At 31.6% G+C, this 27,075-nt stretch overlaps 2 protein-coding genes across 2 annotated transcripts in view; one reads left to right on the top strand and one right to left on the bottom strand.

The window, feature by feature from the left end:
* Positions 1 to 75: 75 nt before the first annotated feature.
* Positions 76 to 4,225, bottom strand: LOC108917622 (cleavage stimulation factor subunit 1). Its single transcript, XM_018724328.1, has 5 exons — positions 4,051 to 4,225; positions 3,803 to 3,990; positions 3,316 to 3,704; positions 528 to 918; positions 76 to 432 (listed from the first exon to the last, which is right to left on the bottom strand). Exons 1-5 carry the CDS (start codon positions 4,155 to 4,157, stop codon positions 173 to 175), a joined length of 1,335 nt encoding a protein of 444 aa, XP_018579844.1. The 5' UTR covers positions 4,158 to 4,225; the 3' UTR covers positions 76 to 172.
* A 2,189-nt stretch (positions 4,226 to 6,414) lies between these two features.
* LOC108917625 (tripartite motif-containing protein 45) overlaps positions 6,415 to 27,075 on the top strand; it is a 39,706-nt gene continuing 19,045 nt past the window's right edge. Inside the window, exons 1-4 of the mRNA XM_018724334.2 lie at positions 6,415 to 6,600; positions 11,218 to 11,571; positions 22,015 to 22,262; positions 24,094 to 24,297. Of these exons, the coding sequence (XP_018579850.1) occupies positions 11,223 to 11,571; positions 22,015 to 22,262; positions 24,094 to 24,297 (801 nt within the window). The 5' untranslated portion in view covers positions 6,415 to 6,600; positions 11,218 to 11,222. The remainder of the gene's footprint in view (positions 6,601 to 11,217; positions 11,572 to 22,014; positions 22,263 to 24,093; positions 24,298 to 27,075) is intronic.

The raw sequence follows: 27,075 nt of genomic DNA, 5'->3' as shown, positions 1-27,075 counted from the left end.
TAATTACAGGAAAAAAATGAACGATGGTTAAATTAAATCATTTAATTTTTGTAATAATAAAAAATAAACGTTTGACAAACAAGTGTAATTTTAAATATTTTTACAAATACTGGATCATAGAGCAATTTAAATCCGTAAATGTTAGCAGAAACTTAAAATCTAAATGTCATAATTATAAAGTAGGCGTCCTTCGGTACCAAAATCTGGCACGGAAGTCATCAGAGCACGTCAAAAATGCCGCTTGTGTCGGAGAATGAGCGATGAGTCTCACTGCTCCATTATGCCCTAAAGACATTAATTGTTTTCTGGAGGCATTCCTAGAGTTCCATGCACATAAAGAAGTGGTTGCTTCGTCAGGGAATAACACATAGTCTTCAGTGTGATTGAACACAGCTTGCGCTTCATATTCTTGTTTCCCCGTTGTGCCAGCTCCTACAGAATTAAATTTAAGAGAATTTAAAGAAAAATAAACGGTGAAATAGGTATATCGGTATATACCGATATATAATGACCCAATAACTATTTACCTGTATACGCAATTAAACAGCGACTGGTTGTCAACTCCCACAATTTGCAAATTGAATTTTTTCCAGCTGATAACAGATACTTCCCATTTCTAGAAAATTCGACAGAACACACTTCCAAACCGTCGTGTGCTTTGATAAACGTATTTATGCAACGATTAGACACTCCATCCCACAACTTAATGTTACCGTCTCTACTGCAGGTGGCAAATAATTTTGCATCCTTGGACCATTTCAAGTTTGTGACGGATTGGGTGTGCTGATGATTCGGGAAAGCACAAACGAAACACTGAAGGGTGTTCATGTCGTAGAGCCGAACAACTGGGTGGTTTGTAGCAACTATCAAGTGGTCACCACCAGGATGGAAAGACATTGCTTTTATCGGTTCGGATTCCTTGAGACAAATAGCATTTTAGTAGTCATTCATAGAATCGTTAACAGGATTGCTACAGAACAATGTTTTCAAATTTCTTGAGTTTTTTCTATTTAGCAGCGGAAAAAATATCAAATTCTCGTGGTTTAGTCCATATGAACGTGACAATTATTTTAAAGACAAAAATGTTAATTTCATCACTTAAGAAAAACGTGAAGAATGATTTTCCTCATTAAAATACGAAAGTAGTTACTTTTTATTATTTATTTAGTTAAATCTGCATGGAGACATGTTAAAAAAAAAACAAAATATATTAAAAATGCAAGTTCGCTTTTTCAGTTCTGCAGTTGCCAGCAAAATGATTTAAAAATAAATAGATCTAATACATTTTTGTTATGTAAGAAATACACATTTTTTTATTAACTATGATCTATAATTTTATATTTAAATACATAAAACTGTACTGATATGAAATAAAATCTATATTAAAACGAAGATATCAAACTACATTCATGGTTGTAGGATATTTTCAAAAATTGATCTTGTTAGAGCTTGTTATGAGATGCCCCTTGCGGAAGATGTTTTTAAGACAGTTATAGCAATACCTTACGGATTTCTCGAGTCTCTGGGGATGCCATTCGGCTTAAGAAATGCTTGAAATGAAATGAACTTATACTGGTTTTTATATTCTTCTTTGATTTGTGATACTTATATTTAAATACATAAAACTATTGATGTGAACAAAATTTTTAAATTTGCATAACATACATCAACCTCTAAAATTACCCAACAGATATGAATGGAATGCATGTGTTTGCTTGTTAAAACAACTAAAAAAGTAATTAATAATTTACTTTGTTATAGTTCATTTCGAATTAAATGGAACATAAACATAAAAAATATGAGTAGGAAAGAAAAAAATTATATTTCCAATTCAAGATGCCCATTTTTTTGTCTGTGAACTTGTCCCGCTAAAAAAACATGAATTCCATTTATTTACATATATCTATAAAATAGCATATTCATTGTTGACACATTCATTGGAAGTGATTGTCACCATATAATTGAAAATATCTTCTCCAAAAATATCAAACAAGAAGAATAATACGTGTGTCATCTATTCAATAGAGACAAACAACAGTGGCGGCTCGTCAGGTGACACAAGTGACACACCGCTTCACCTAAAATTTCCGTTTGGTTTTGCAATCTAAAATTATTTTTAATTTTATATAAATTTTATAATTTAGGTATAATTCTATACTTAAAATGTATCGTGTTTGTTTGTTTAATACACAGAAATAAACACACAGTGAACGCATTCTAAAAAAACATTGCCTTCGTTGAGCGCGAACATCAACCCCGGACCATACAACGTATATTATACGCAAGTGACGCAGATTGAAATCAGTCTGTATTCTGCTTCTCTCCGTAGCGTTGTTTATGGCGGTTGTCATGGCAACAAGGTGGCCAATATGTGATTAAACTACGGCGTGGGGGAACAAGTGACGCAGAAATTGAAGCAGCATCGCCCATCGCCTATCGCCTACATTTAACAGTTTATACGATGTGTGCCGACTAGCGTACAATTATAATAGTTCTTTGTTAATATTTGTTTTGTATAATAATTGTAGAAATGTTTCCTATGTACTATGTATGTATGTATTTTATTGGAAACACCATTTTCCAAATGGAAAATTGAGGATGAAAAGAATTTTTTAAATTGCAAGAGAACTGTGCCTTATTCTCTCGATATAGAAAAAAGGGGAAGTCAAAAGACGTGTACGTTCGAAAGTTTCAGAATGAATGGTATTCGGAGTATAAGTGGTTGTGTGAAAGTGTTCAGTTAAAAAAACTTTTTTGTATGCCGTGATTAATTGTGGGTGTAAAGTTGGGCATGTGGAATAAGATGGGATTTAACAATTTAGGGAGCATCACTCGAGGTTGTCGTAACCACAAAGCTTCATTGGAACATATACATACGGTGTGCGTATATGTTCGCAAAAGTCCACAAGCCGAATTAATATTTCAAGTTTTATAAAATCCAAATGAAAATCGTTCTCACGACCGTCAATTTTTCGGTAATATTGCAAATAAAACAAAAAATTTCCAGATTCATTTAAAGCCGTTTGACCTTGAAAATTTTCGCGGCGTTTTTTTTCTTTTTGGTCAATCAATGAATATGCTCCACGTATTCTTAATGTCACGAGCCGCCACTGACAAACAATATTATTTGATGGATAGTAAGTAAACCTAAATTCCAGAGATCTTAATTTTTCTCCTGTCTATTATCAAATTTCCTAATTTCCTAGTTTTCTATACTTGTAGCAACCCTGGTGAAATACAAACTTAGAACTAATTAAAATTTGAATTGCCTTGTATGCACACTACAAGCAAAAAAAAATTTTCAAAGGTACTTACTGTTATAGTTTTAAACGCCTTTTTCACGCTCGCTTTCGATATGTCAAACAACTTTATAGAATTGTCCTTAGATCCTGAACACAGCACGGGTTCTTTCGGGTGAAACTCTAAGCAAGTTACTTCCTCCATATGGTCATATAAAGTCCTAATTACAGGATGACCTTGCTGCTCTCCTCTAGATGGATCCATTTCATCAGGGGCTGATTTAGCCAACATCCTGTCCACGTCAAGGATTTTAATACTGGCATCTACACTGCCCGTTGCTATTAGCTGTCCATCCGATGAGAAACAGCCTGCTCTACAGTTTCCTTTGTGGGACGTTACATAAGCAGTTTCGTACAATGCCGGTTCTGGGGCGGGAATGTTAGATTCCGTTTCAAATTCCAGATCTATGGAGTATAAAATTGGTTAAAGATGGTTATACAACAGATTTCTTATACTACTTAAAAAAATATATAACATTTTAAAAAAGTTAACTGATTTTTACCCAATCCAGGACCAATCTGATTATTGCCAATTCCAACATGATGTCCTCGTTCTTTGCGATCTGGTTCATGCTCGAGGCCTGCCAAGACTAGATGAAAAAGCCTGTCGCTCGGAGCACTATTTGGTTCGGCTTGTACTGCCTGTTGGAGACTCGTTCCTATGCTTTGATGGCCATCGTAGAAGAGTTGGCTAAAAAGGTACAACCGAAAATAATTACTTTTGTTACAATTTAAGGTTATAAAATTTTACCTGATTATAAGTTTGTACATAAATTCCCTACTTTTGATTAAGTTTCTAGAATCTGGATCCTCTTCTTTAGAAGCATTAGCACTATTATTCATTGTTGTATTGGTCATTTTTAATGAAAATTATTGTAAACAACCGGTTTTTTAATCTTTGTTTACAAAATGAACATCATTTATCTAGGAAATGAACTCGGAAAAAAAAACTCCTCGACCCTCGACTCTTCAAAATGTTGAAATCTTTGTTTGCCAAGCCGCCCTCTATTGATGAATATGAAAACTTTAGATATATGAGAGAATACTTCAATCAACAGAGACTCATAATTGATTTTCTGTGATGTTTAAATCAATTTTCAAAAGATGGACCACTAAATTTTAACAAATTAAATTTAAAATTTAATGACTGAAGATAGATATATTCACAACACGACATCATTGGTTTTATCAGCTGTGTTGTCCTGTGTCTCTAATATTTATTTTCTGTAACAAAACTCCCGCGAAAAAATATAAATAGGTGTACCTATATAATATTACCTAAAAATTATATACCAAACTATTTTAAATATTTTAAAATATGTTTTAATAAAGATGTAGATTTAATAATATGCATTAACCATTGGTGGAGTTGGGAGCTGTCTAGATAACAAGTAAAAAATTATTTTTTTGGCTGTTCTCATCAATTTACAAAGCTATGGGTACCTTTTATAAATATTTAATTAATATGAATCATATTGTTATACAGCCAATAGTAATAACAATTTTTAATTAAACATAATTATATAACTCAATAAATAAATGTTTGTTAGCTATCACCAATATTTTCAGTTTTGATTAAGACCACCTTAACCAATTGGGCAATTAAACTGTGTGAATAATTTCAATGAGGCTTTCTATATTTTATTCGTATAGTAAACCTATCCATTTCACCCATAAAACACATTCACACCTCACACTCTACATGCACAATAATGGCTGATACTGTTCTACTCTGCATGATTGATTGTACATCTAGTACCTATAGTAATGTTCAATTTGAGGCAATACATTTATTTCCTGTAAGTGCTTGTGCTTGGAACTTTATGATACATTTCAGTCTTTAATATTACACGCTTAATATTAAATATTTCGTTTTTTTTTTCAATAAATAGTATTTGTACAGCTCTTAGACAGGCACTATAATATTCTACAAAAAAAAGATTGTAAATAAATATTTACTTCTGCAAAGCAAATATTTTGAAAGTAACGTGAATAAATTATCCACTCTCCATTATTTCATCAACTCTTGATAGCTATATTTTTATTATACTGTTCATTACTGATACATATTAATATTAAACATAATATATACCAAAAAATAATTGATATTTTCAATAAACTTCCTACCAGTTTGTAAGAATATTGTTCCCTCAGTGTATAAATACCTGATTTTTCTACAATATAGGTAATCACAAAAGATCTTCTGTGGTATCATCTCTTTTATACTCCGCGGTCGAAATTATAGAGAGTGACTCATCACTAGCTTTTGGACTAGTAAGGGCGATGAAGCGTGCCGGGAACGAAAATCCATTGGCGTGTTTGCGTAAAAGGCAACAAGATATAGAAAATATTGAAAAAAGATAATAAAACATAACATCTAATATTTTTTACGGTTTGCTATAACCGGCACTTTGATCCATTTTAATTATTACAGCATTTTAAAACGTCCCAGTTGTGTTTTTTTAATTTATAAATTTATTATAGCCATGGAATTAGACCCCTCGTCTACGCTTATGCTATGACGTTTCTCAGGACGGCTAAATCAAGTCCGTTTACACCCACTAAAAAAGAATTTCCCTATTCCCTACCAAGTGCAAAAGACAGAGATAGAATATAGATCGACGTTCAGTGTAACTCAGTCTATAGACGATTATAGATTCTATCGATGTGCATAGTGAGCGGCACAAAGATAAATAATATTGAACCGTTATAAAAATCATTTTATATTTTATGCGCATTATAGTAATAGTGTATTTATATTATGTTTTAGTCACTCTCTATAATTTCGACCGCGGAGTATAATTAAGGCCTCTTTTTTCCATAAAAACCTAAATGGTGAAATTGAAAAACAATTTGAAATGTTTCTAGGATAATCTACTTTTACTATATTTTCCATAACAGGCTGATACATTTTTGTTAGAGTTTTAGAAACATTAAAGGTACTAATACACAAGCAAATTCGACATGTTTATAAAATAAATAATTTGAGGAGTCACCTTAAGCGTCAATCCATATATCAGTCTCCTGGTAAGTTATGCTGGTGTCGCGAGAGAGAGGAAGGAAATAAACAGAATCAAACTTAAACACCACCACCGCTAGTTAGTTCAGGAATGGGACGGCGTTGAGACGCTCGGCGTCGCGATATTTGTCAAATTCTTTCGCGTTTTATCGCCATTGATGAAAATAAATGGATAGGAACGTCAGTAAATTTGTCGTCGTTCAATTAGCGAAGTGAATAAATATTGACATTGTCTATTGGTATTTTAGCAAAAAATATTTACATAGTTGCAGTATATTAAAGGTATGTACCTGTTTCCATATTGTCACTATTTTTTATTTTCCGGACATAATAGAGCTTATATAGTTTGAAATCTAGGTAGATGAAATTGGTTTTGTAAAATTGATATAAATGTCATTTTAATTGGTGTACTGTAAATTTCAAATATTAAGGTTAAAATAATACACATGATTTAAAAACCATGTAGTATTTTCTGACTTAATTATTTTAATAGATTCTGATCAAGCCTCTCCTACAATTTGTAGTAAATATTAGCATTACTATTATGAGGTAATATTATAGATAGTAAAAGGTTTCAGATGTGTAAACAATATTTTAGATGTTGTTTGTTACAGTAAACAAATAATAAATATTTATATGTGTAGTTGACGATTGGAACAACTTTTTAAAATTATCTCATTAAACACAAGTGAGGTACTTAGAAGTATATGACAAAGCACTTTTACTTTGCAGTATCTATTGACAGAATTTATATACAATTTTATTATTAAAAGTTTCATGTGAATTGTTTTGAACATAAAAACTATATCTAATAAATTACAGTGCCTGTTAACTTCATATTTTGTAATTAACAAATTGGCTAAATCTGTTTAAGTAAGGTTTATTCAATATCGGATAAAATAAAATTCTAAATATTTGTTAAAACAAAGAAAAATACTAATTCCTTTCGCAATAAAATAATATAATGTACTAGTGATAAGTGGTAAGGAATATTTGGAATAAAATGTGTTTAAAAACAATTTTTAAACACATTTGGAGTTATTACGCCAATGTGTTATAGATATTTATGTGAATATATTTTCATTTAAAAAATAATTGAATAAAATACGGTTACCTACTTCCATCTTCGCTCCTATAATTATACCTGAGTTTAAAGACATTATTTTTGATTAAAAAGTGATATTCTAGATATATAATATATTATCACATTGAATACTGTGATAAAACAGGGTGAACAATTGACTTAAAAAGAAAAACAGTAAACTGAGTATTTGGAACGCTGCGCTATTTTGGTGTACCTACGAATGCTCGAATATTTTCTTAAATACCTTCAGTATATTTTAATACTTTATGTTCACCGTTCCATGTGAAAAACGAAAATCAAATTATAATTAGCATGATGCGCAGTCTGTTTTGAACGCATAACAGAAAGCAACGTGTCATTTAACAAAACATCTGCAGTCACGATCATTAATAATACCTTCCATAAAGCCTTCTTTAGTTGAACTTGACCCCCTTAAGAGGGTTTGTTACGAAAATATACACAGAACAGTCTCAAAAAAGAATCAGTTCTGACGGATCTGACCACGTAGTTTATAAAATCACTGCTAAATTGTTCGTATTTATAAATAACTTCTATAAATACCAGTGTTTTATGATATGCATATATTTAGTTTCATAACAGACTGAAACAGGGGTATGTATGTATACAAAAATAACTGTCGTAATTCGTCGGTAATTGTTCAACATCCGGAACAATGGGATAAATGAATATTTAGATGTAGTCTATTTTGGAAGGAAACAAAGGTTCATTGGATAACCACAGAAATTGAAATTTAATTTTGTTATCTTCTGGCAGAAATTTGCACGCTAAAAAGTTGATTTTCCCCACTTCTGTGGAATATATAGATTTAGTTTTCATAATATACTTACTACCAGTGGTGGCTCTTGACTTCCGTATCAGAGATGGTGGAAAAATTTAGGTACAAATATTAAAAAAAAAAATCAAATATTTTATTTTAAGTACTATTGAGATATAGGGAACATGTGTTTAACATTATTTTTTATAGTTAAAGTCTATTTTTCTGCTTTTGTCCGAAGTAAACTTTTCAATTTCTTTTCCATTAAAGTTTAGTATTTCCTGTAACATTGATTTTGCACTAGATAGTCTGTCTTTACAATCAATTTAAATTTTTGCAATATTTTAAATAAGTTCATGTATAATTTTTTTTAATGACGTCATTCTATGTTCGTATTCTTCTCAGCATACCCTTTCATTTGATACCCATATCATGGGGTGCATAAAAAATAACTGGCCCGCCGTCATTGGGAGTCCGCCATATTGGATTTAGAATGACGTCACTTAGCTAACCATGCATTGTCATCCAAAGTAAACGTGTATGCAAAATCTCAGCTCAATCGGTTGGGGATAAAATTCAGTTGCAAGATTTGACCCATATTAGCAGGTTAAGTTAAATACAAGCTTGTAAAAAAGCTTGTAAAAATACACAAGAAGCAATACGTATGTAGCAAAGTTTTACACCACATCTGAACAAATTACATTTAAGAAAAGCCGTGAACAGCTATTATTTGGTTTCGATCGAACTAAACAGAGCCCAAGCTGCATAGCAAATATACCGCTGTAAACACTTTACAGATGTAGTAGTTAAACTGACTACACATTACAAATTTAACATTTCTTTTATAATGTTAATCTATTTAATTATCCAGATAACATTGTAAACTAAATTTTAAATAACATTTTTTTACTATGAAATTTTGTAAGGCCCCAGAGCCGCCACTGCTTACTACAATTAAGTAAAGAGTTGCTTTAGAAAAACGTTTAACTGTCAATGTGTCACAATCACCAAATGTAAAAATGGTATGCCCAAAAAGTTCAGTTGCCAATATGATACCGATACCCTCCAAATATTAAACTATTATTTAAAAAACGTATATTTGCTAACTAATATGATATATCCTAAAAACAAAAGTATTAATGACATGCAATACATTATGATGTATTTTAATATTATATTATTATTATTAGCTGTTCATTAGGGTGTCCCGAAATGAATGCAACAAAATTTGGTTACAGATTCTTAAGACAAATTTAGGGGACCCGTATTTTTTATTTTTACCAAGAATATTTTTTTTATATCTCAGAACCCTGTTGTACCAGAATCACTAAATTTGGTACATAGGGATTTTATGACATGTGGAATCTGATCACCATCAGTTAGCACCCTACGCTTTTTCGCGGAGAACCCCCTTAAGACAATTTTTCGTGGGCTCCATTGTCTTTGGAGCCAAAAAAATTTGGTTGCATATTTAAATTTCTTAAAAATTACTAGTCTGCTGGAAAGCCATTAAATTTAGAAAATTTTTTGTCTCTTGATAATTTTTTCGTAAAACGCAACGAGAAAAATGTCAAAATGTGATCGAATCCAAATCGTGATTCGCCATTTTCCTCAAAAACATTGTGCGTTTTAAGAAAAAAATATCAAGGGACAAAAAAGTTTCTAAATTAAATGGCTTTCTAGCTAACTAATAATTTTTAAGAAATTCATATTTGCGACAAAATTTTTTTGGTTTCAAAGACAAGGGGGCCCACGAAAAAGTGTCACAAGGGGGTTCCCAGCCAAAAAGCCTAGCACTATCAGATTCCACATGTTAGAAAACCCCTGTGTGCCAAATTTAGCGATTTTCGTACAACAGGGTCCTGAGACAGATTTCAGGGCGCTGTAACTCCGAAAGAGAGTTGACAAAAAGAAAAAATGCGGGTCCCCTAAATTTGTCTTAAGAATTTATGACCAAGTTCTGTTGCATTAATTTCGGGACCCCTTGTAGAACTGGAACTATAATAAGATTCATTATAGTAAGTATATTAACAATGAAACTATATGTGAACTAAACTTGTTATTGTACTTAAATATTAAAAACGCAGTTATTCCAGTTTGTTAAATTAATGATAGATGCTGATCTTAAACTAGTCATAGTAGATTGATTTTCTTGTTGTATTTGAACATGCATGTCACCAGGGTCTCCAAGAATGGCTGAAATTCTTTTCTTCTGTTCGATGAATTTTCTATTTTACTTTTCGATGGATTTTCTATTTATCTTTCAGCTAGCTTTTCCACCTGCGTACTGTTTCAATGTGGACAAATAGGCACCAGAATCTGCTATAAAAGCCAAGCAAATGTTTTGTATATTCCTCTGGATGTAGCGGGATAAAAAAGATGTCATTTCTTTTGGCATTTTAGCAAACTATGAATTCGAACTGGTCGTTTCGTACATTCAATATTTCCACAAAAAATAAAGAAAAAAAAGGTTATGGTTTATATTGATCGGGTACATCGTAACATACTTTTCAGCAAATTGCAAAGACCAAAAAATCTTCTAAAACTATTGTTTGACATATGTGACAATATAATTTGAAAAATGGAGCCTTCGTCTATAACATTTTCTATTAACAAATCTGTCAAATCCTGTCTTCTACAGGCTCCACTCAATCTAACAATCAGGGCTACTTTTGTAATTAATAATGTTTCATCTTCGGTTTTTGTCAAAAACTTTATGACATATTAGTAAAAATTTTTGATTTTTTAAGCCACTACCCATTTGATTTACGCTTCAAAACAGCAATATGATTTGAGTACTAATGATGTCGTTTTTTTATTTTTTTTAAAACGCTCCCTAATATTGCTTAGTTATTATATAATAAAGACGGAATATTTTTTTATCTTTAAACACAAACTTCCATATTAATGATTAAATAAAATATTAGCACCATTCCATATTTAACTAAAAAATGAGGAAATTCTAGATTCTCTGCTCCAATAATATGAAATGATATTTTAAAATTCTTAATATATATTTATGTAGCTATTTTTTTTCAAGACATAATGATGGACATCGACAGGATATCCTACATATTCGGCAGCTTCGCCAGGAGAAGACAGAGCCACGAAGCAGGTGCTGCCAAGAGACGTTCCATAGAGCCCACCAAGAAGGTATTCCACGACCGTTCCAAATCTACCCCACACCAGTCGAAGAAATCCGTAACGACTTCCCCAAGGGCAAAAAGCGTAGTTGGGTTTGCCACAGACGAAAGCAAATTCAAATGTCCCCTGTGTAGAAGGCAGTATGTAGATCCCCGTGTTCTACCTTGTCTTCATACATTCTGTTTAAAATGTCTAAGGGATTTGGAGAAGAAAGACTCTACTACGTGGTATGATGATGATGATTCTGATGGTAAGTTAATCCAAAAGTATAAACTAATCAATCAAAAGTCTTATTGGTATAAGGTAACTAATCAAATTGCGTTTCAAATGAAAATCTGACAGTGTTTAAGTAAGCTGAAAAAATAATGGTTAGAATTATTTACGTACTATGCATGTGAGTTCTGTTAAGATACAGACAACCACAGTCTATCGTTAAAATCTTCTTATGAATAGAAGCTAAAATGATTTTAGCTGGAGCATTTAGTCGCTGTAGGTCCGGGGCGACATGGTTTACAATAACTGTGCTTTCATTCGGACATGTTGGACGCTAGCCAGCTTGTAATGGATATCTTTCCGGTCCAAAATCGGTTGGATGGTACGGTAGGACGCTTCAGGGAAATTACATCTTGATAAATTTCCAGACCACTTCGCTAAGTGCGTTTTCGCAAAACTGGGTCCGGTTACTTATGTCGATAATCAAAAACAAACTTCGTTCAGACATCATTTTAAGTTCTCCTCCTACATATATTTCTTATGATTCCATTCCTAATATCTTCAAATTATTCATAACAATTTACCATAATAAATTGTTTATAATTGTATTATCTTGTTGTAGACGTCTGTAATAGTTTAAACTCTTGATTTGAAAACATCTGAATAAAAAATTTGTGTCGAAATATACATTTAAGGTTAAGGAGAACTGAAAACTATGACGCAAAAACCGAAAACCTTTTTATTAAAATTGAGTTTTTAGACAACGATACAATTCATAAACGCTATGGACCTGTTGTTGCAAGGAGAAGAAAGAGTGAAAAAAGGGTAAAGCCTCTCTCTCTCTGATTCTTATTTCATATTTACATAATTATTATTTAAATATTCATTTATCCAATTAAAATTAATTACACCTGCTCAGTTGGAGCAAAACAATTAGAGACCAATAAAGAGTGAAACTTACAAATATGATATAATGGGAATACAATAAAAAACACATAGATAATAACAAATAGATACAGTTACAATATATGACAAATAAAATAAAATATATCTAGACAAACTGACTTACGTTAGAAATAATTTCTTAATATATAGCGGTTTTTCCACCTAAGAGGGATTCTTCGGTAACTCTGCAACTGTAAATTTTATAAAAAAAAAATGGTTTTAATAATAGATGCCTGGAATCATGTGGGCCATGTAAAGAAAAATATGTTTAGCTTTACAGGGTGTTTCACTTCGCGTGGGCGTTACATAATAACTATGTTATTTTAAATTGAACACCCGGTATATTATTGCATTTTTGAATTTCTTGGTTAATATAGAGTTTATTAAATGTACATGGCGTTTAAAACTTGCCCTTTTCGAGATATTCAGTTGTTTTCGAAAAAAATCACGATTTCAGCTCTCTAAATAAGGCTAGACAGCATCTAATCAGTAAGAATTAGAAACCTGCAGTTTTCACAGTTCATTTTGGCATAAATTACTTTATCTTATCATCTGTAAGCAAAACGTGTACGGTATTCAGACTCGGAAATACTGAGACCTATATATTTAATAATATTACGAATTAAAAAACTTTTTTTAAAGTGGAATGACCCATATTAATTATCATGGGTGAATGTAAAATTGAATGTCTTTTCGACTGATATAAGGTTGTCCATACTTATTTTTGGCAGTTTTCCAGAAAAATCAGGTTCTTTTCTAAAGTCTGAAAAAGTAGCTATGTAACAGCGTCAAGAAGGCCTTGCAAAACCACTTTTCTCTCACATTTTATCAGACCTGGGTCTGACAGTGTCAATATTTACTGGCATGTTTAAAAAGTGGTTTGACAAACAAAAGTAAACCACTAACAACAACTAAAACAAAACGCAAAACGAAACAAACTGAAACTCCGAACATAACAAGGAGAAGAATACTTAGACTTAGATTTACATCAATTCGGTTTTTTAAGGACTGTTCAACATTAGTTAGCATGTCTGGTGTAATTCTTGAATCTTGAAATGCTACTAACTATCAGCGGTAGTTGGAGGTGCAACGTAAACTTTGCTTTTTATAAATTCCCATAAAAAAAAGAAGTCCCAACTTGTCATATGTGGAACCTGGAAGGCCAATTCACTGGTCCCCCGCGCCTAATCCATCTGTTGGAAAAAGTTTCGCGTAAGCACCATCGTGTTGCATCCATATTCTTCCAAGTGTAGCTAAAGGAATGTCGCCTAATAAATCTTCTAGAGTGTTTGTTAAAAAGTTTAAACAAATCGCTCCAGTTAGATGCTGGTCAAAAAAGAATGGTCCAATGTTCCCACAATTGCTCCCCACACGTTCAAAGACCAACGTTGGCCATGAGTTGTCCGGAATTGGTCAGGATTTACTGTGTCATAATAATGGCAATTATAACAATTTTTATGAAAAGTAGCCTCATCAAAGAACATGACCCGTTTAAAAAAATCATCATCTTGATTTAACATCTCAAATGCCCACTGACAAAACTCCAGTCTCCGCTGAAAGTCTATTTTTAGTAACTCTTGGTGTAATTGGATGCGATAAGGATATGATGTGCTGTACTCTTGTAAAATCCTAAATACCTAGCTACTTTTTCGGACTTTAGAAAAGAACCTGATTTTTCTGGAAAACTGTTAGAGGTAAGTATCGACAACTTAAAGGCTAAGTCTATTAACAATAAGATTTTCCTAAAGATCAACGCAGTAATGAAAAGTATTTATCCTTAAATAGATTTTTATATCATCATATAGGAAATGAAGAACGTTTTAATAGCTAACAAGGTTATTAATGAAATTATGGAATTATAATGCACCCAGCGTTGACCCCTGAGGAACACCGGGTAGGATTTGAAAAATGCCTCGCAGAGAAACTTCCGTAACATACACATTAATGTCTGTCAGAAAGATAAGAATTTAAAAGAGATACTATAGGCAAGCAATAAAAGACCATATTTGTTAAGCTCACGCAGTAAGCTTCCGTGAGATATTATTTAAGAAATAATATATGTGTTCATGTGCAGGGACTTTACGTAAAACCGTCCTGGTTGCTACGGATAATAATCTTTACATGATTGTAGAGACAGTTAATAATTCAAAGATTTTTCTGTAATGTCATTGCAGGAAGCAACTACTCTGCAAAGCTACGAGTACATGCTTTCAGTATGGAAAAGCACCGTTGATATATAGTAAACAGCTACATTTTTAAGACATTTACGTATACTTTATAGAACATGACATGCACTACTAAAATTACTTATTAATGCGATTATAGTAACATCATTAACATTACCTTTAAAAATTGGATATACGCTAAATAATTTTTAAACATCTGGTATCTTATTGGTAGTTATAATTCAGTTAAGAATTATTTTTAAATGTTTGAGAAAAAATGTATGCATAGCCACGAATGAAAAAAACTGGGAACATTATCCGGTCCCATTGTCAATTTAAGCTTTATTTTTATTCATTTTAATATATCATCATTGATATACTGAACATATAACATATTATTACGGTCTCTATATATATTATGTTTCCTCTATAGAGGACATATTTGCAATATCTGATTTATAAAAATTAACGAACCTCTCGGACATCGCAGAACAAAGTTCAAGTACATTATCTTTACAGAACATATTATGTGATGTAGAATAGATGCAAGTTAGTTAGTGTAAAACTTCTCAAATAAGGACAATTAAAGTTCCGGTCATGTCAAATATTATTAATATTCACATCATTTTAAGCGACACTGTCGCGCCAGTTTATTCTTACAGTTTTGACGTGGTACTGAGGAGGAACAGTTTTAACTCAAGCATGAAAGTTGACTTTTCAAAACCCACCTAAAGATAAACTGCGAGAACATATAAATAGATGTATTCTGTTATAAACGTAATCCATTTTGTCATTAAAATTTATTTGCCTCTTGGTTTACTTATCTTTGTAGTTAAATATACATGGATTCAATACGTGTTGGTGTCACCTTTGGCAAGATTAATAATAACTACTTTAGCTTTCATTCTGCTGTGGGAACGTCAGAGTAAGTCCTCTATTACCAGCATATCAATAGACAACTTAAGGCTTGTATACACATATATTTACTTCACTATCCAGAAGCAAATATTAACAACTGTAAAGGAAGCATGCAAATCAAGAAATATTTTATTGCCTTTCCACTTTCATTATTGCATAGAATTTATTTTACTTGAATACAAATTAGCAAAAATAAGTCACAGAATAATATACCTATGTTCTTAAATCTAATCACAACTTATTCAAGTGTTTTTGAATTTCTTTTGTTCGAATGTTTCCGTATTTTGTATTCCTTTTACTTATTTCCAAATTCCTTGAAATTCTTTCTATTTTAGCGACTTCACAAGTATAAGTCTAAATCTGTAAATCTATAAGTCTATAAGTCTAAGTATATGATAGCTTTTATTCGTTTGTCTGTAGGAATTTTTCTTCCTAAATATTTTGCTCATTTCCAAGTTTATTAGTGTTAGCTCAATCAATAAAAATGATAATATATTCGTTTGATGTTTCTTGATATTTCGTTGTTGCATAGTACACGATACAGCTTTTCAATTTTTTATATTTTTACAATAATTTATAAAACATCAGTAGTATTGTATTTCTTCGATTCTGCTTCGATTCATTATCTTTGTCTACAAGTTTCCATCCGTTTTGAACATGCTCAGACATATTTTGTCCTTTCTTTTAGTTTAACAGATGATATATAACTTTTAGAAGTGAATTAAGTCAAATCAAACAAAAATGAAAATATTTTACTCACAACTATTCATACGGGCTCTACGGTCAAATATTATGATGAAAAATAATTTTTTATTATTCAAGAATAATTGAAAATACAAGGTGTTTTCAAACATTGAGATGATATTTAAAAAGTATATTTTTTTGCAAACAGAATAATTCCTGTTTAGTACTTACACACTAACTTATCACACAGTTACGATGAAAACTTTTTTGGAACCGCTGACACTACCGATACCTCTGCCTTTGTTTATTGTATTGATGGGTCATTTTAGTATGTTTATTCGTACTTATTAATATCCACATCACAGACAGACTGTTAAGAAAAACAAAGTAGAACTGATTATTCATTAAAATGCAGTAGTAATTTTACTGTTTACTACAAGAAACAGGTAAAAAAACGGCCGTTTGCGGCCACAACTATTCACCCCTTTTTATGTAATATGTAAGTCGGGGACAATTTCAGAGGTTCTCAAAAAGTTTTGACAATTTCGATTATTATTAATTTTAAGTACCGTTTTACAATAATTTCAATGATTTTGACTGTTGTAAAGGCTTATTATTAATGCTTTCTACCTACCATAAAAAAATCCAATCCTTTTAAGTTTGTAAATACTCTCTATATTCACTTTAAATTGCAGTGCAATTCCTTGATAGCAGTAATGTAGTAATGTAATAATCTAATGTAATGTAGTAGTAATAGTAATGATAGTATGTAGATGTAAAATTTAAGTAAAAACTTAGTGCCGTAGTAATTAGAAAAAATCCGATGATGTCGCGGGGACTCATTTTTATATACAGAAGCAAGAAGGGGCACAATTAATTCCGGGAGCGTAAATTGTTCAGTTGAACATATTATGTTTGAACACGAGGTGAAGTAAGGCCAAACTGTATGATCGTACAAACGTAGTACGTGTAGTATATACAGTTAGTATGCTTTTATATAGATGATGTATAATAATGGATCTAAAACGGTTCCTTGCAGGATAGCATATATTACAGTATGAAGGTCACTCAGGACTCCATCCTAAGCTAAGCACTTTTCCTCTTATACCATAATGATGTAGAAGGGCAGAATTATAAAATTTAAAGTCTATTGTAAAGAGAATTGTAAGATTTTTCAAAAGAAATATTACTCAACCCCCAATACCATTTAAATATTTTGGGGTGATGCTTACCCTTGCTTGGGGGTGAAAGTGGCGGAGTCAAAAATACCAGCAAAGAATGTTTAATCTAAAATCGACGGGTCTGAGCGTTTTTCTACAATCTTGACGCAGTTCCTGAAAATGGCTCTGTTTCGTTTTCATTTGGCCACCCTGTATAATGTCGAACTCTTACAATAAACCAGTAAATATATTGACAATTATTTGATTTTTTTATCTAAAGCATTGTATACAATTAATGTCAAATATTGCATTTGTTGATCTCTTACTGATTTTCCCTCTCAAATGCCAAATTGACGATCAGATATATTTTACCTTTTTAAAAATTTATAGTTTGATTTATTTTTCAAAAATAGAAATAGCAGGATTAATAAATCGGAACAATGGAACCAAACTTTAGAGCTAAAAATTAAAAGGTGTAACTACAGAATTATCAAAACGATTTTCGTTATGACATTTGTAGGCATTTTGCTCACCAAAGCAATATCAAAAGCAGTGTTATTTAACTTCTTACACAGTTCATTGGTTTACTGTGCTACCAAAATAGAACTAGACGCGTTTTTCTTGCATTAATCGCCTCATATTTCACTGAACATGATTTATGCGTCCATGCCCAGTGCTGAAATCTTTAAACCACTTGCCGTTAACAGAGGCTAAATATTTTCTCAGTTTATTTTATTATTATCAATTATAAATTACAACACGTACCCAAAGGTGTAAATTTACTGTTTGCTTGGTTCTCTAATTACCGAAGTGAAGACTTTAGGAAATCCTTCGAATTCCTTTGGGACGGGTGCGTTTCCTTTAAATGTGTTGTGACGTTTTTGTTACTTTGAAATGTTGACGATTTATAGGAGGTTAACGCGTAAGTTTAAAACAAATTTAAAACGTAAACAGTTCGTGTTATACAATGTTATACAATGTTTGTTATCACTTGTCTTTTATTGGAGGCATAACTAACAATGTTGGTAATTAAAGAAACCAAAAAAAATCAAATCCCCATCAAAATAATTTGCCAACATTAAATCAGAAAAGACGATACAATGGAATGAACCAGTCACCAAATATAACACCAATTGATTTTTTTTATGGAATTATTTGAAACTTGAAGTCTACGAACTACAGTAGTCGTCCTTTTTTCATAAAACTATGTAGTTCTACAAGCTGTATTTGTAGAGTTTCAAGGATCATGTGCAACGCCAAAGCCTGAAGCCACATCAACCAAATCTTATTACATTTAAAATTAATGGTGGAAGATCAGAGAAGCCCTTGAAATTAGTTTACACTACCTTGCGCTTATAAAAGCGTAGTTAACTCCGCTATTGGATCTTTTAAGCTTTTAATTGCCCTTGTCCAAGTTGCCGTTTGTCGGTCTGGCCTTTTGTTAAGTTCGGAGTTATAATATCGTCTGGAAATATCCGTCTAAGGATACCGGGGTCGTGCGACTCGTTTATTAGTTTTAGCGTTTATGATGTTGTTGCACATACAAAGTAGACATGGAAAGGGGCAAAATAAACCGTCAAATATTGTTCATTTATTTATAGATTCTTCAAAATGTTATGAAGTAAAGTAAAAGTAAACAAATTCAAAAGCATTTTCAGCACTTTGATCCCATTCAATGTTAATTTGTAACATTTTGTTACATATTGCTCGTTGCTTGATTTGCAGGTTTTCCTGGCAGTTACCAAAAGTCAATAGAAATTGGATATCTAGAGTCGTTAACGATGTTGTTTTTCGCCAATATCGGTCTACCTCGCATGTCGAATGCGGTTAACTTCAAGAAAGTGACGTAGGGTCTTCTTGGAATTATATCTCAACAAATTAGTATCGTACGGACTGTATTTCAAATAATTTTTGTACGTACAAAAGTCAAGCGAATGAAACGCTATACAGGGTGTCCGGAATTGCACATACCAGACTTTCCCTGGTGACATAAACTCGGGGTAACGATTTAACTAACTCAGTTAACAATTGGCGCAGATGGTAGAATATGTCGTATCTAAGAACCCCAGAATTTCGACACCTCTAAATATTGTAGAAATGTATTTAATTCCAGTTGATGCTTCAAAGGAAAATATTTTCGATTTTAGTAGAAAAACGAGTCATTTTTTCATATATATTTTTTTGTTAATTGAAATAAGCCTTTGATATTGTTAAATAAATTGAAAATAACTTAAAAATTGTCCGTTTCATAAAAAAAATATAAGAATTATTTGTAAGGTATTAAATATTAAATATGATGAAGCATGAAAACTCGAAGAAAATCATTCGGTAGGAATTTTAAATTTTCTGAGGATAATACTTAATAAAAAATGTAAAATTGCTACGATAGAAAGAAAATCAAAATAATTTCAACTGAGAGGAAGATCCAGAAGTATCTTTAATTTGATAGTGGTTCATTAGTCAAAGTCAAAGAAATATATGTATCGATCAGAGAACTAGATCTCAAGATTTAAACATTTTAAATTAAAAAGTGTTATAGGTCAAAACTGATAATTGCTGTGGATACGAGTTATTTTTGACCTCTGGAATAAAATTCCGGTCATAAAAATACCATGATAATAGAAGTGTAATATGTTAGTGACTGAAATGTGATTCATGTAAAAGAATGTTGAAGTTCTTTTAAAATGTGAAGTATTTTCAATGCATTACTTATTCATTTTACGACTATATTCAGGAAATTATTATGTTGTATTTTATATTTCCTTTTCTTTTGAAGCGATGTGATAAATCAAGTTTATTTCATTGATGTTTAGCTGAGAACGTAATAAATAATTTAAACGATGTGAAATCTGCCTATAATTTTTTACTTCACGTTTTTATTATCTTAAAGTATACATATCATTTAAACTATGATAATGTCAATACCGCAGTTAATAGTAATAAAACATAAAGTTAATTAAGGAAAACATACATTCTTTGCTTTACTAACTAGTAATTACATCTCACTGTTTAAATAGATTAATAGTGGATAATCAATTTAGTTGCTATGAAATTTATGCGCCTATAATTATGAAACTTCTCAGTTCAGTGCCAACTTATAGAGACAGCCGTTGATTTTGTTGATTTAATTCACATGGTTCATCATGTTGATGTGCTAACAAGAAGTAGGAACTAGCAAAAGTATCATGTAACTTATGAAGACATGTCTATTAAAATAACATTTTTTAATACCTACTCATTTGAGTACAACATTTCTTCAGAATTAGTAATGTAATTATGAATTTAATTATTAATAAACATAATTTGTAACAAAGCTTAAATAGTGGTTCTTCTTTCACAATAAAAAAACAAATAGTGACTGCTTTTTGTTCTTACATTCGAAGTCGAGGAAATGTACGAGGTCTGTTTAGAAACTTCAAAAAATGCGACGATAAAATCTAGCTTCTGAAGATTTTATTAACAAATAAAACCATAGACAGCGCTCTTTTACACCCGAAGTTGAAGACATAACAGTTTTAAACTTTACACTATAACAAGCTGTAAACAAACTTTGAATAAAACGTAACGGGTGAAATTATAATTCAGTGTCAAAATAGTAATCAGCATTTTCATCATATGGACGACGGATAGGCTGTGCGGAAATAGAAATTCCAAAGGCGTAACATTTTAGAAAATGCAAAAAATTATTAAATGTAGAAAAGCAAATAGATATGAAGATTTGGGCAAAACCTACCTTAAAAGTTTACACTCATCTTGGTACCCCACTACCAACAGGTAGGTAGGTACTCTTCTATTTATATTGAGATGGCCTACTACTATTTGTATAGACTTTTTCTCTTTTTTATTATTAGACATAGCCAGAGCTTTCGCTAACTGGACAATTAATTAATTAATTAATTAGGTAGTATTGTAACAATAAAACGACACAAAATCAGCAAAACTACGAAAAGTCTATTATCACTGAAAAATTAGATAAACTATAGGTAAGACACTAGGAGCAACATTATCACTGTCACTAACGCTATCACTGCTGTTGCCTAAAGGTATGGTAAGGGGTTATATTACATCTTCTTCAAATCTAATTTAGAAGTTGTGTTATATCATGCCACATAAGTTTTTATATTCACCCATAGTTCAATGTGATTCACCTCATGGTGGAAGTAGCAATCGAAATGAGCTTTAGCAATTTCATTCACTACCTACTGTTTCATGCATTTGACTTTTTCTTTTTATGCAACTATTAATAATTGCACTTTCAAGGTCGACACTTTTTAGTCAGTATGTTTTCCATTCAACGATTTCATGATTTTTTATATTTTTTTCAAGCAGTTATTGGCAATGTAAACCATTATCCAAAGATTGGCAACCACTTCCAATATGTGTAATTATTAAACGTTGTCCTTTACCAGAGGACTGTGCCTTAATCTCGTAGATCCTTCTAAAAATGCGTTTTGTGAGCTGTTGATATTTACACCTTGCAAACCTGGAAGGTTGAATAGCTTCCATTTATCCATTTTTCATAGAAATAATACATTTTCGACACCGTTACTTCTTCTACTGTGACATTGTATATTTATTAGTGTATCAATTTTATATTTTTTATTTCAGTGCTCAAAACGAACTCGCCAGACTCCAGGAAAGCGAGTTCAGGGGGTTCTGGTTACGCTAGTGACAAACACGACGACAGTCCCGGCAAGGGCGTGTGCTGCCCCACGTGTGGCTCTCGAGCGGAAGTTCCTCCAGGTGGGGTGTCGTCGTTTCCCCCGAATTATACATTACAACACCGAATGGTTCTGGCAACTCTCAATTCCCAGTCCACCCATCTGCTGTGTGATTTGTGCACGTCAGATGTTTCTGTAAGTATGGGAATAAACAACATTGATCATTAGTAATGGGTGTTAGACAATTGTTTTCCAACCCACACCTGAAAAAACCTTATATAATACTGTTTTCTTTTATTTTCATAATACATTAAGTCTTTCCGTTTGTTTGTAAATAACATGATATTAATTACAATCTCAACGTAAAAAAAATATTTAAATAATAAAGAAAGTAGCTTGTTGATTATGAAAATAAATATGCACACATATATTTGTCCCTTTTAGGGATCTTAGTGTCGGCAACCCATATTTTGTTTTTTTATTTTGCGAATTCCGTTCGCCTTTGTGGACTTAGAAATCATTCACCATAAAACGGTATAAGTCCCACCCACCTTTCATCATAAAAATATGATTAGTTCAATTTTCACCATACTTTCACTGATAGAAGGCGTCCTGAAAGTATCTACTAATTTCTTGGGAGCATATATTGGAGACCAAAATAATACTGCTTAAAAGCATTAATCCTTTCTTCCTAATATTTTTGCTAACGGATATATCGGGTCTCAAAGGGTACCTTTAGGTTTATTTACGTTTCGGATTCTACCTTTGAAACAACCTCATATATTTTGAAATAGTGTCATAAATAAGGCTCCATGATTTGTTGTTAGTATCGATCTTTTACAATTACCAGGTCTCCAGAAAACGGACTACTCCAACACAATTTATTTTAATATTATTTTTAGATACTCTTTTTTTAAAACAGGAAAACAGATACCTACCCTATTTATTTCGATAAAATAATAGTTTTCGAGATAAACTGGTTTTTGAAACAGGTAGCAATAACCAGTTATTTTTTACAAAAAAAACATAAACAAACATTTACATTTCGTTTTGTATTTTGCATCATGTAATAGTAAAAGATGGGTTTTATCAACAAATCACGATTACTTCTCTGTAATATGTCCCAATTTTATCAATATATACAAGGCAGTTTTAAAGTTAAGACCCAAAAAACAAATAAATGTCTAGGTACTCCGTAGAGACAGATATCTCAGTTAGCGGGAACATTGTAGGGAGTAGAGGGTTATTTGTTTCAGAGCTGTTTGGAGGTCTGTACTTACAAATAGTCTGACTTCATAAATAAGATAGTCATATACAAACTCCATAATTGTATCGTTTTCTTCTTGGAGAAGATACAGACCATAAAATATTTATGCTTAGCATTTGTGCCATCAAAATGGTGTTAATTTGCATAAAAAGGAGAGCTATAAATAATATGTTTGTTATGAGTATGGAAATTAAATTAAAATCTTAAATTCAATATTAAAAAATAATAGAGCAAATAAAAAAGTTGTGACCTTTTCTGAACCCATTGCCAAAAGGTATTGTTTTTCGAATTTTCGTCAATAAGGGATTAAAAAATGCACTTACTAAAATATGTAAATAAATAAATATTACAGAAACTCATAAGTACTAATCCAATTAATTAATGACTAAACTTCTTTATGAGATCATAAATTTCAATTTAGTAACGTGATACTCATAATAAAGCAATTTTCAAAGTTCAACTAGTTAATAAGTTCAAGTTCAGTAATTTAAAAGAAAACATCCAACATATGTCACTTTTGTGTGTCTGTTTTGGTCTGGTCTCAATAAAGAATGACAACGCTGAAAAATATAATTAGTAGATATTTTTCCAAGCGCCTAACTTCCCAGTTGGCTGAAATATTTCATATTTCGGACAATTAGATTCATTTTTAATTATTCCTGACTTACACTTATGGTGTGAAGTCAAGGTATTGTATTTATTGATCGACTTCTGTTCTAAAACTATGAAAATTCATCTTAAAGACAGTTTTATTTTTAGGCAATTTCCAGGTGCATGGAATGTGCAATTAGTTTTTGTGATCACTGCGAAGAGGTACACTTAAGGCAGAAATCTTCAGCAGAACATGAGGTCTTAAGTTTAGAAAGGGCGAGAGAAAAGGGCATCACCAAGGTCCGGAGACAAATCATGTGTTTGAAACATCCCGATTTGGAGCTGTCTATATTTTGCTCTTCTTGCTATCAAGTAAGTTTAATTATCTCTTTATATTATCTATAAATTTTGGTGTTTATTAATAATTTAGTTAATTTTATAATTAAAAACTAAATTTTTTCACATTGACAGCTATTTTATTTATATACGCACACAACGTATAGTTTCTATCTTCATTGGATCCCAAAATATTTGGAGATGTAACAAAATTTAACCTTTGTTACCAAAAACAAGGTCTTCAGGTAAACGTTTATAAGAAAAAAAGTCTTAAATTTGGAGCAAAACTTAATTTTTAACTCGTTGAGTTATTTGAAATAACTTTTCAGTAACCATGTCATAGGTATAATCCTGATTTCGTTTTGTCTGTGTTCCTCCCACATATTCAAATTTAGTGCGATACAATCTTCCCATTGAAAATTTCAACAAAATCTAATCAATGCTATTAGAGGTAATATAAGATCGGTTTTGCAATAAACCGCCCTTAAATTGAAAATTGAACTGTACCTTTTCATAAACCAAGTTTGAACTGAACTAAGTAAAGTTTATTTTAAGCCACCACAATTAAAGGTTTTCAAACACAAATTTAAACTTCGTTTTGCCACCTTCTAACGTAACTTTTGTAACATTACGTTCTGCGTTGTTTTTGTATCTTATTTAAATGAAATAATTCACATTTTTATTTTTGTTCAAATCCCAATCAAAGGAATTTTATAATTTATCAGTGATAAAACTAGATCGTATGACGGAAGACCGTGCATCTTATTTTTAAAGTTTCATGCTCTCACCTTTTGATTTTTATAAAAAAATTTCAAAATTGCATCTCTATAGCAACTGACAGAAGAAATGGTGTTGAATTCAGATTCTACTTTTCTCAAGTTTTATTTTTCTCTCGTATCTTTTTCGTGATATGAAAAAATTGCATTTCTCTACGTTATTTCTAATCGATTTTTACTTTATTTTTGTTCACAGCTACCGAATTTATATCGTTATTTTTCCATGATTACAACGCAGAATATGAATTTTCAGAAGCGGATATTAAAAATGTATGTTATTAAGGTTATGGTTATACTTAATATGAAATTGAAGTGAGTCGCGAGATGATTAGAGAACCAATTTTTTTAGAATAAAATTCTACTCATTTAACAGTTTTCTTAAAATGCAGGTGGTGCAATATATAAAAAATAAATATACTTAAATATTTAAGCAAATATATATTTTGTACAAATTGCCCTTAGAGTGTAACTGCTGAGTTTTTAGAGAAGATTCAATGCGGATAACACTATTTTTTTAGAAACCTACTAGAACTCGATTTTCCTAACTTTTTTTTAGTTGCAAGAAGTTTAGGCATATCAAATGTAACATCGTTAGAATTCAGTAGCACCTAACAGTTCTGCAGGGATCAGTTCTCCAGCCTCTATTATTTATTATATTCATAAATAATATACTTATTAAGAAATATTTAAACTCATAATGTGCTATACGCTCATGCCGTAAACTGTTTGTATCTATCGACTGCATTCAAGACTTTTATAGTTTGCAGCAAACAGAAATTAATGTTGTGAAAATAATAAATTGCAATTAAATTGATCTAAGTACAATATTATGAATTTATGAATAATTACAGTATAGGGTGATTCCGGAGGAATGGGAAATATTGAAGCGGTAAATTCAGGAGGTCAAAATAAGAAAAATAAACCAATAAGTTATAGTCCCAATGTCAACTATTGTTAAAATAACTAAATATTATTATTTTTTTATACAACAAACTTTCTTCTAATAGTCAGGCCTGTTTTTTTAACAAATTAATCACATATAACCGTGCAAAAAAATCGCTTGCGCAATTGTCAAATAAACATCTTGAAGATGGCGATCATGTTCCAAGGTTACAATTTTGTGAATGGATTCGTCAAAATCCTACAGTATTTGATATTTTATTCATTGATGAGAATCAATTCACTCTTGATGGTATAAAAAATAATTTTCACAATGAACACCGATGGTCAGAAGAAAACTCTCACGCAACGCTTGAACGCAATTTTGAGCATCGATTCAGCATCAATATTTGGTACTGCGTAATCAATGGTCAGTTAATGGGTCCATTTGTGTTGAATATCTACAATTCCTAGAAGATAATAATTGCAGAAATTTTAGAGGATGTTCCTCTAAATGTTCTACTTCCAACATGATGGGGCCTCTCCCCACTTTACTCTGCGGGTACAAAATTTTTTAAACAATCATTTTTCTAGACGCTGGATTGGTATGGGGTCCAACAAATTGGCCAGCAATGTCTCCAGACCTAAACCCACTCAATTATTTTGTTTGGGAGTGGATGAAATCGTTAGTTGATCTTGATCGCATTATGAATGCGGTCGAAGTAATAAGAAATAATCGCGATGCTATTGGTCGTGCTATTCGCAACATCAATAGAAGAGGAAACAAGTGCATTGAATGAAGTTGGTGGCGGTATTTTTGAAAATGTTCTTTAATTACACAGCCACACAAAAAAAAAGTTGGGTATACTTTTTATGCGACATATATTTTTCGTAGTAATTTGGCCTCCTGAACACGAATCTGGGATCAGAATTGGCCCATCACGTCACAATTTTTTCCTAACCTCAAAAAACTTGTGAAAAATATTAAAAATTGATGAAAATTTACTGGGAAAATTTGGAACAAAAATTATTTCCACTTCAAATAGTACATTTTTATGTAAAAGACTCTGCTGAATTCAAATCCACTGTCAGAATTGAGCTAGAACGTGTGGTTTTTTTTCTGACCTCAAAAAACCGAGCAGGAATCGCTATTTTCAAA

The sequence above is a fragment of the Anoplophora glabripennis genome, unplaced genomic scaffold (genome assembly GCF_000390285.2).
Source record: "Anoplophora glabripennis isolate ALB-LARVAE unplaced genomic scaffold, Agla_2.0 scaffold71, whole genome shotgun sequence".
In the NCBI taxonomy this organism is placed as follows: Eukaryota; Metazoa; Arthropoda; class Insecta; order Coleoptera; family Cerambycidae; genus Anoplophora; species Anoplophora glabripennis.
Note: the sequence above shows the minus strand (reverse complement) of the source record. Positions and strands in the feature narration are given on the sequence as shown.

What these genes read in the sequence shown, in the direction of transcription:
- LOC108917622 (XM_018724328.1), bottom strand. Translation starts at nt 4,157, where the DNA reads ATGACCAATACAACAATGAATAATAGTGCTAATGCTTCTAAAGAAGAG. An exon ending in ATGTACAAACTTATAATCAG is followed by an intron (nt 3,991 to 4,050) that starts GTAAAATTTTAT and finishes GTACCTTTTTAG; the next exon opens with CCAACTCTTCTACGATGGCC. An exon ending in CTGTTTAATTGCGTATACAG is followed by an intron (nt 433 to 527) that starts GTAAATAGTTAT and finishes TTAATTCTGTAG; the next exon opens with GAGCTGGCACAACGGGGAAA.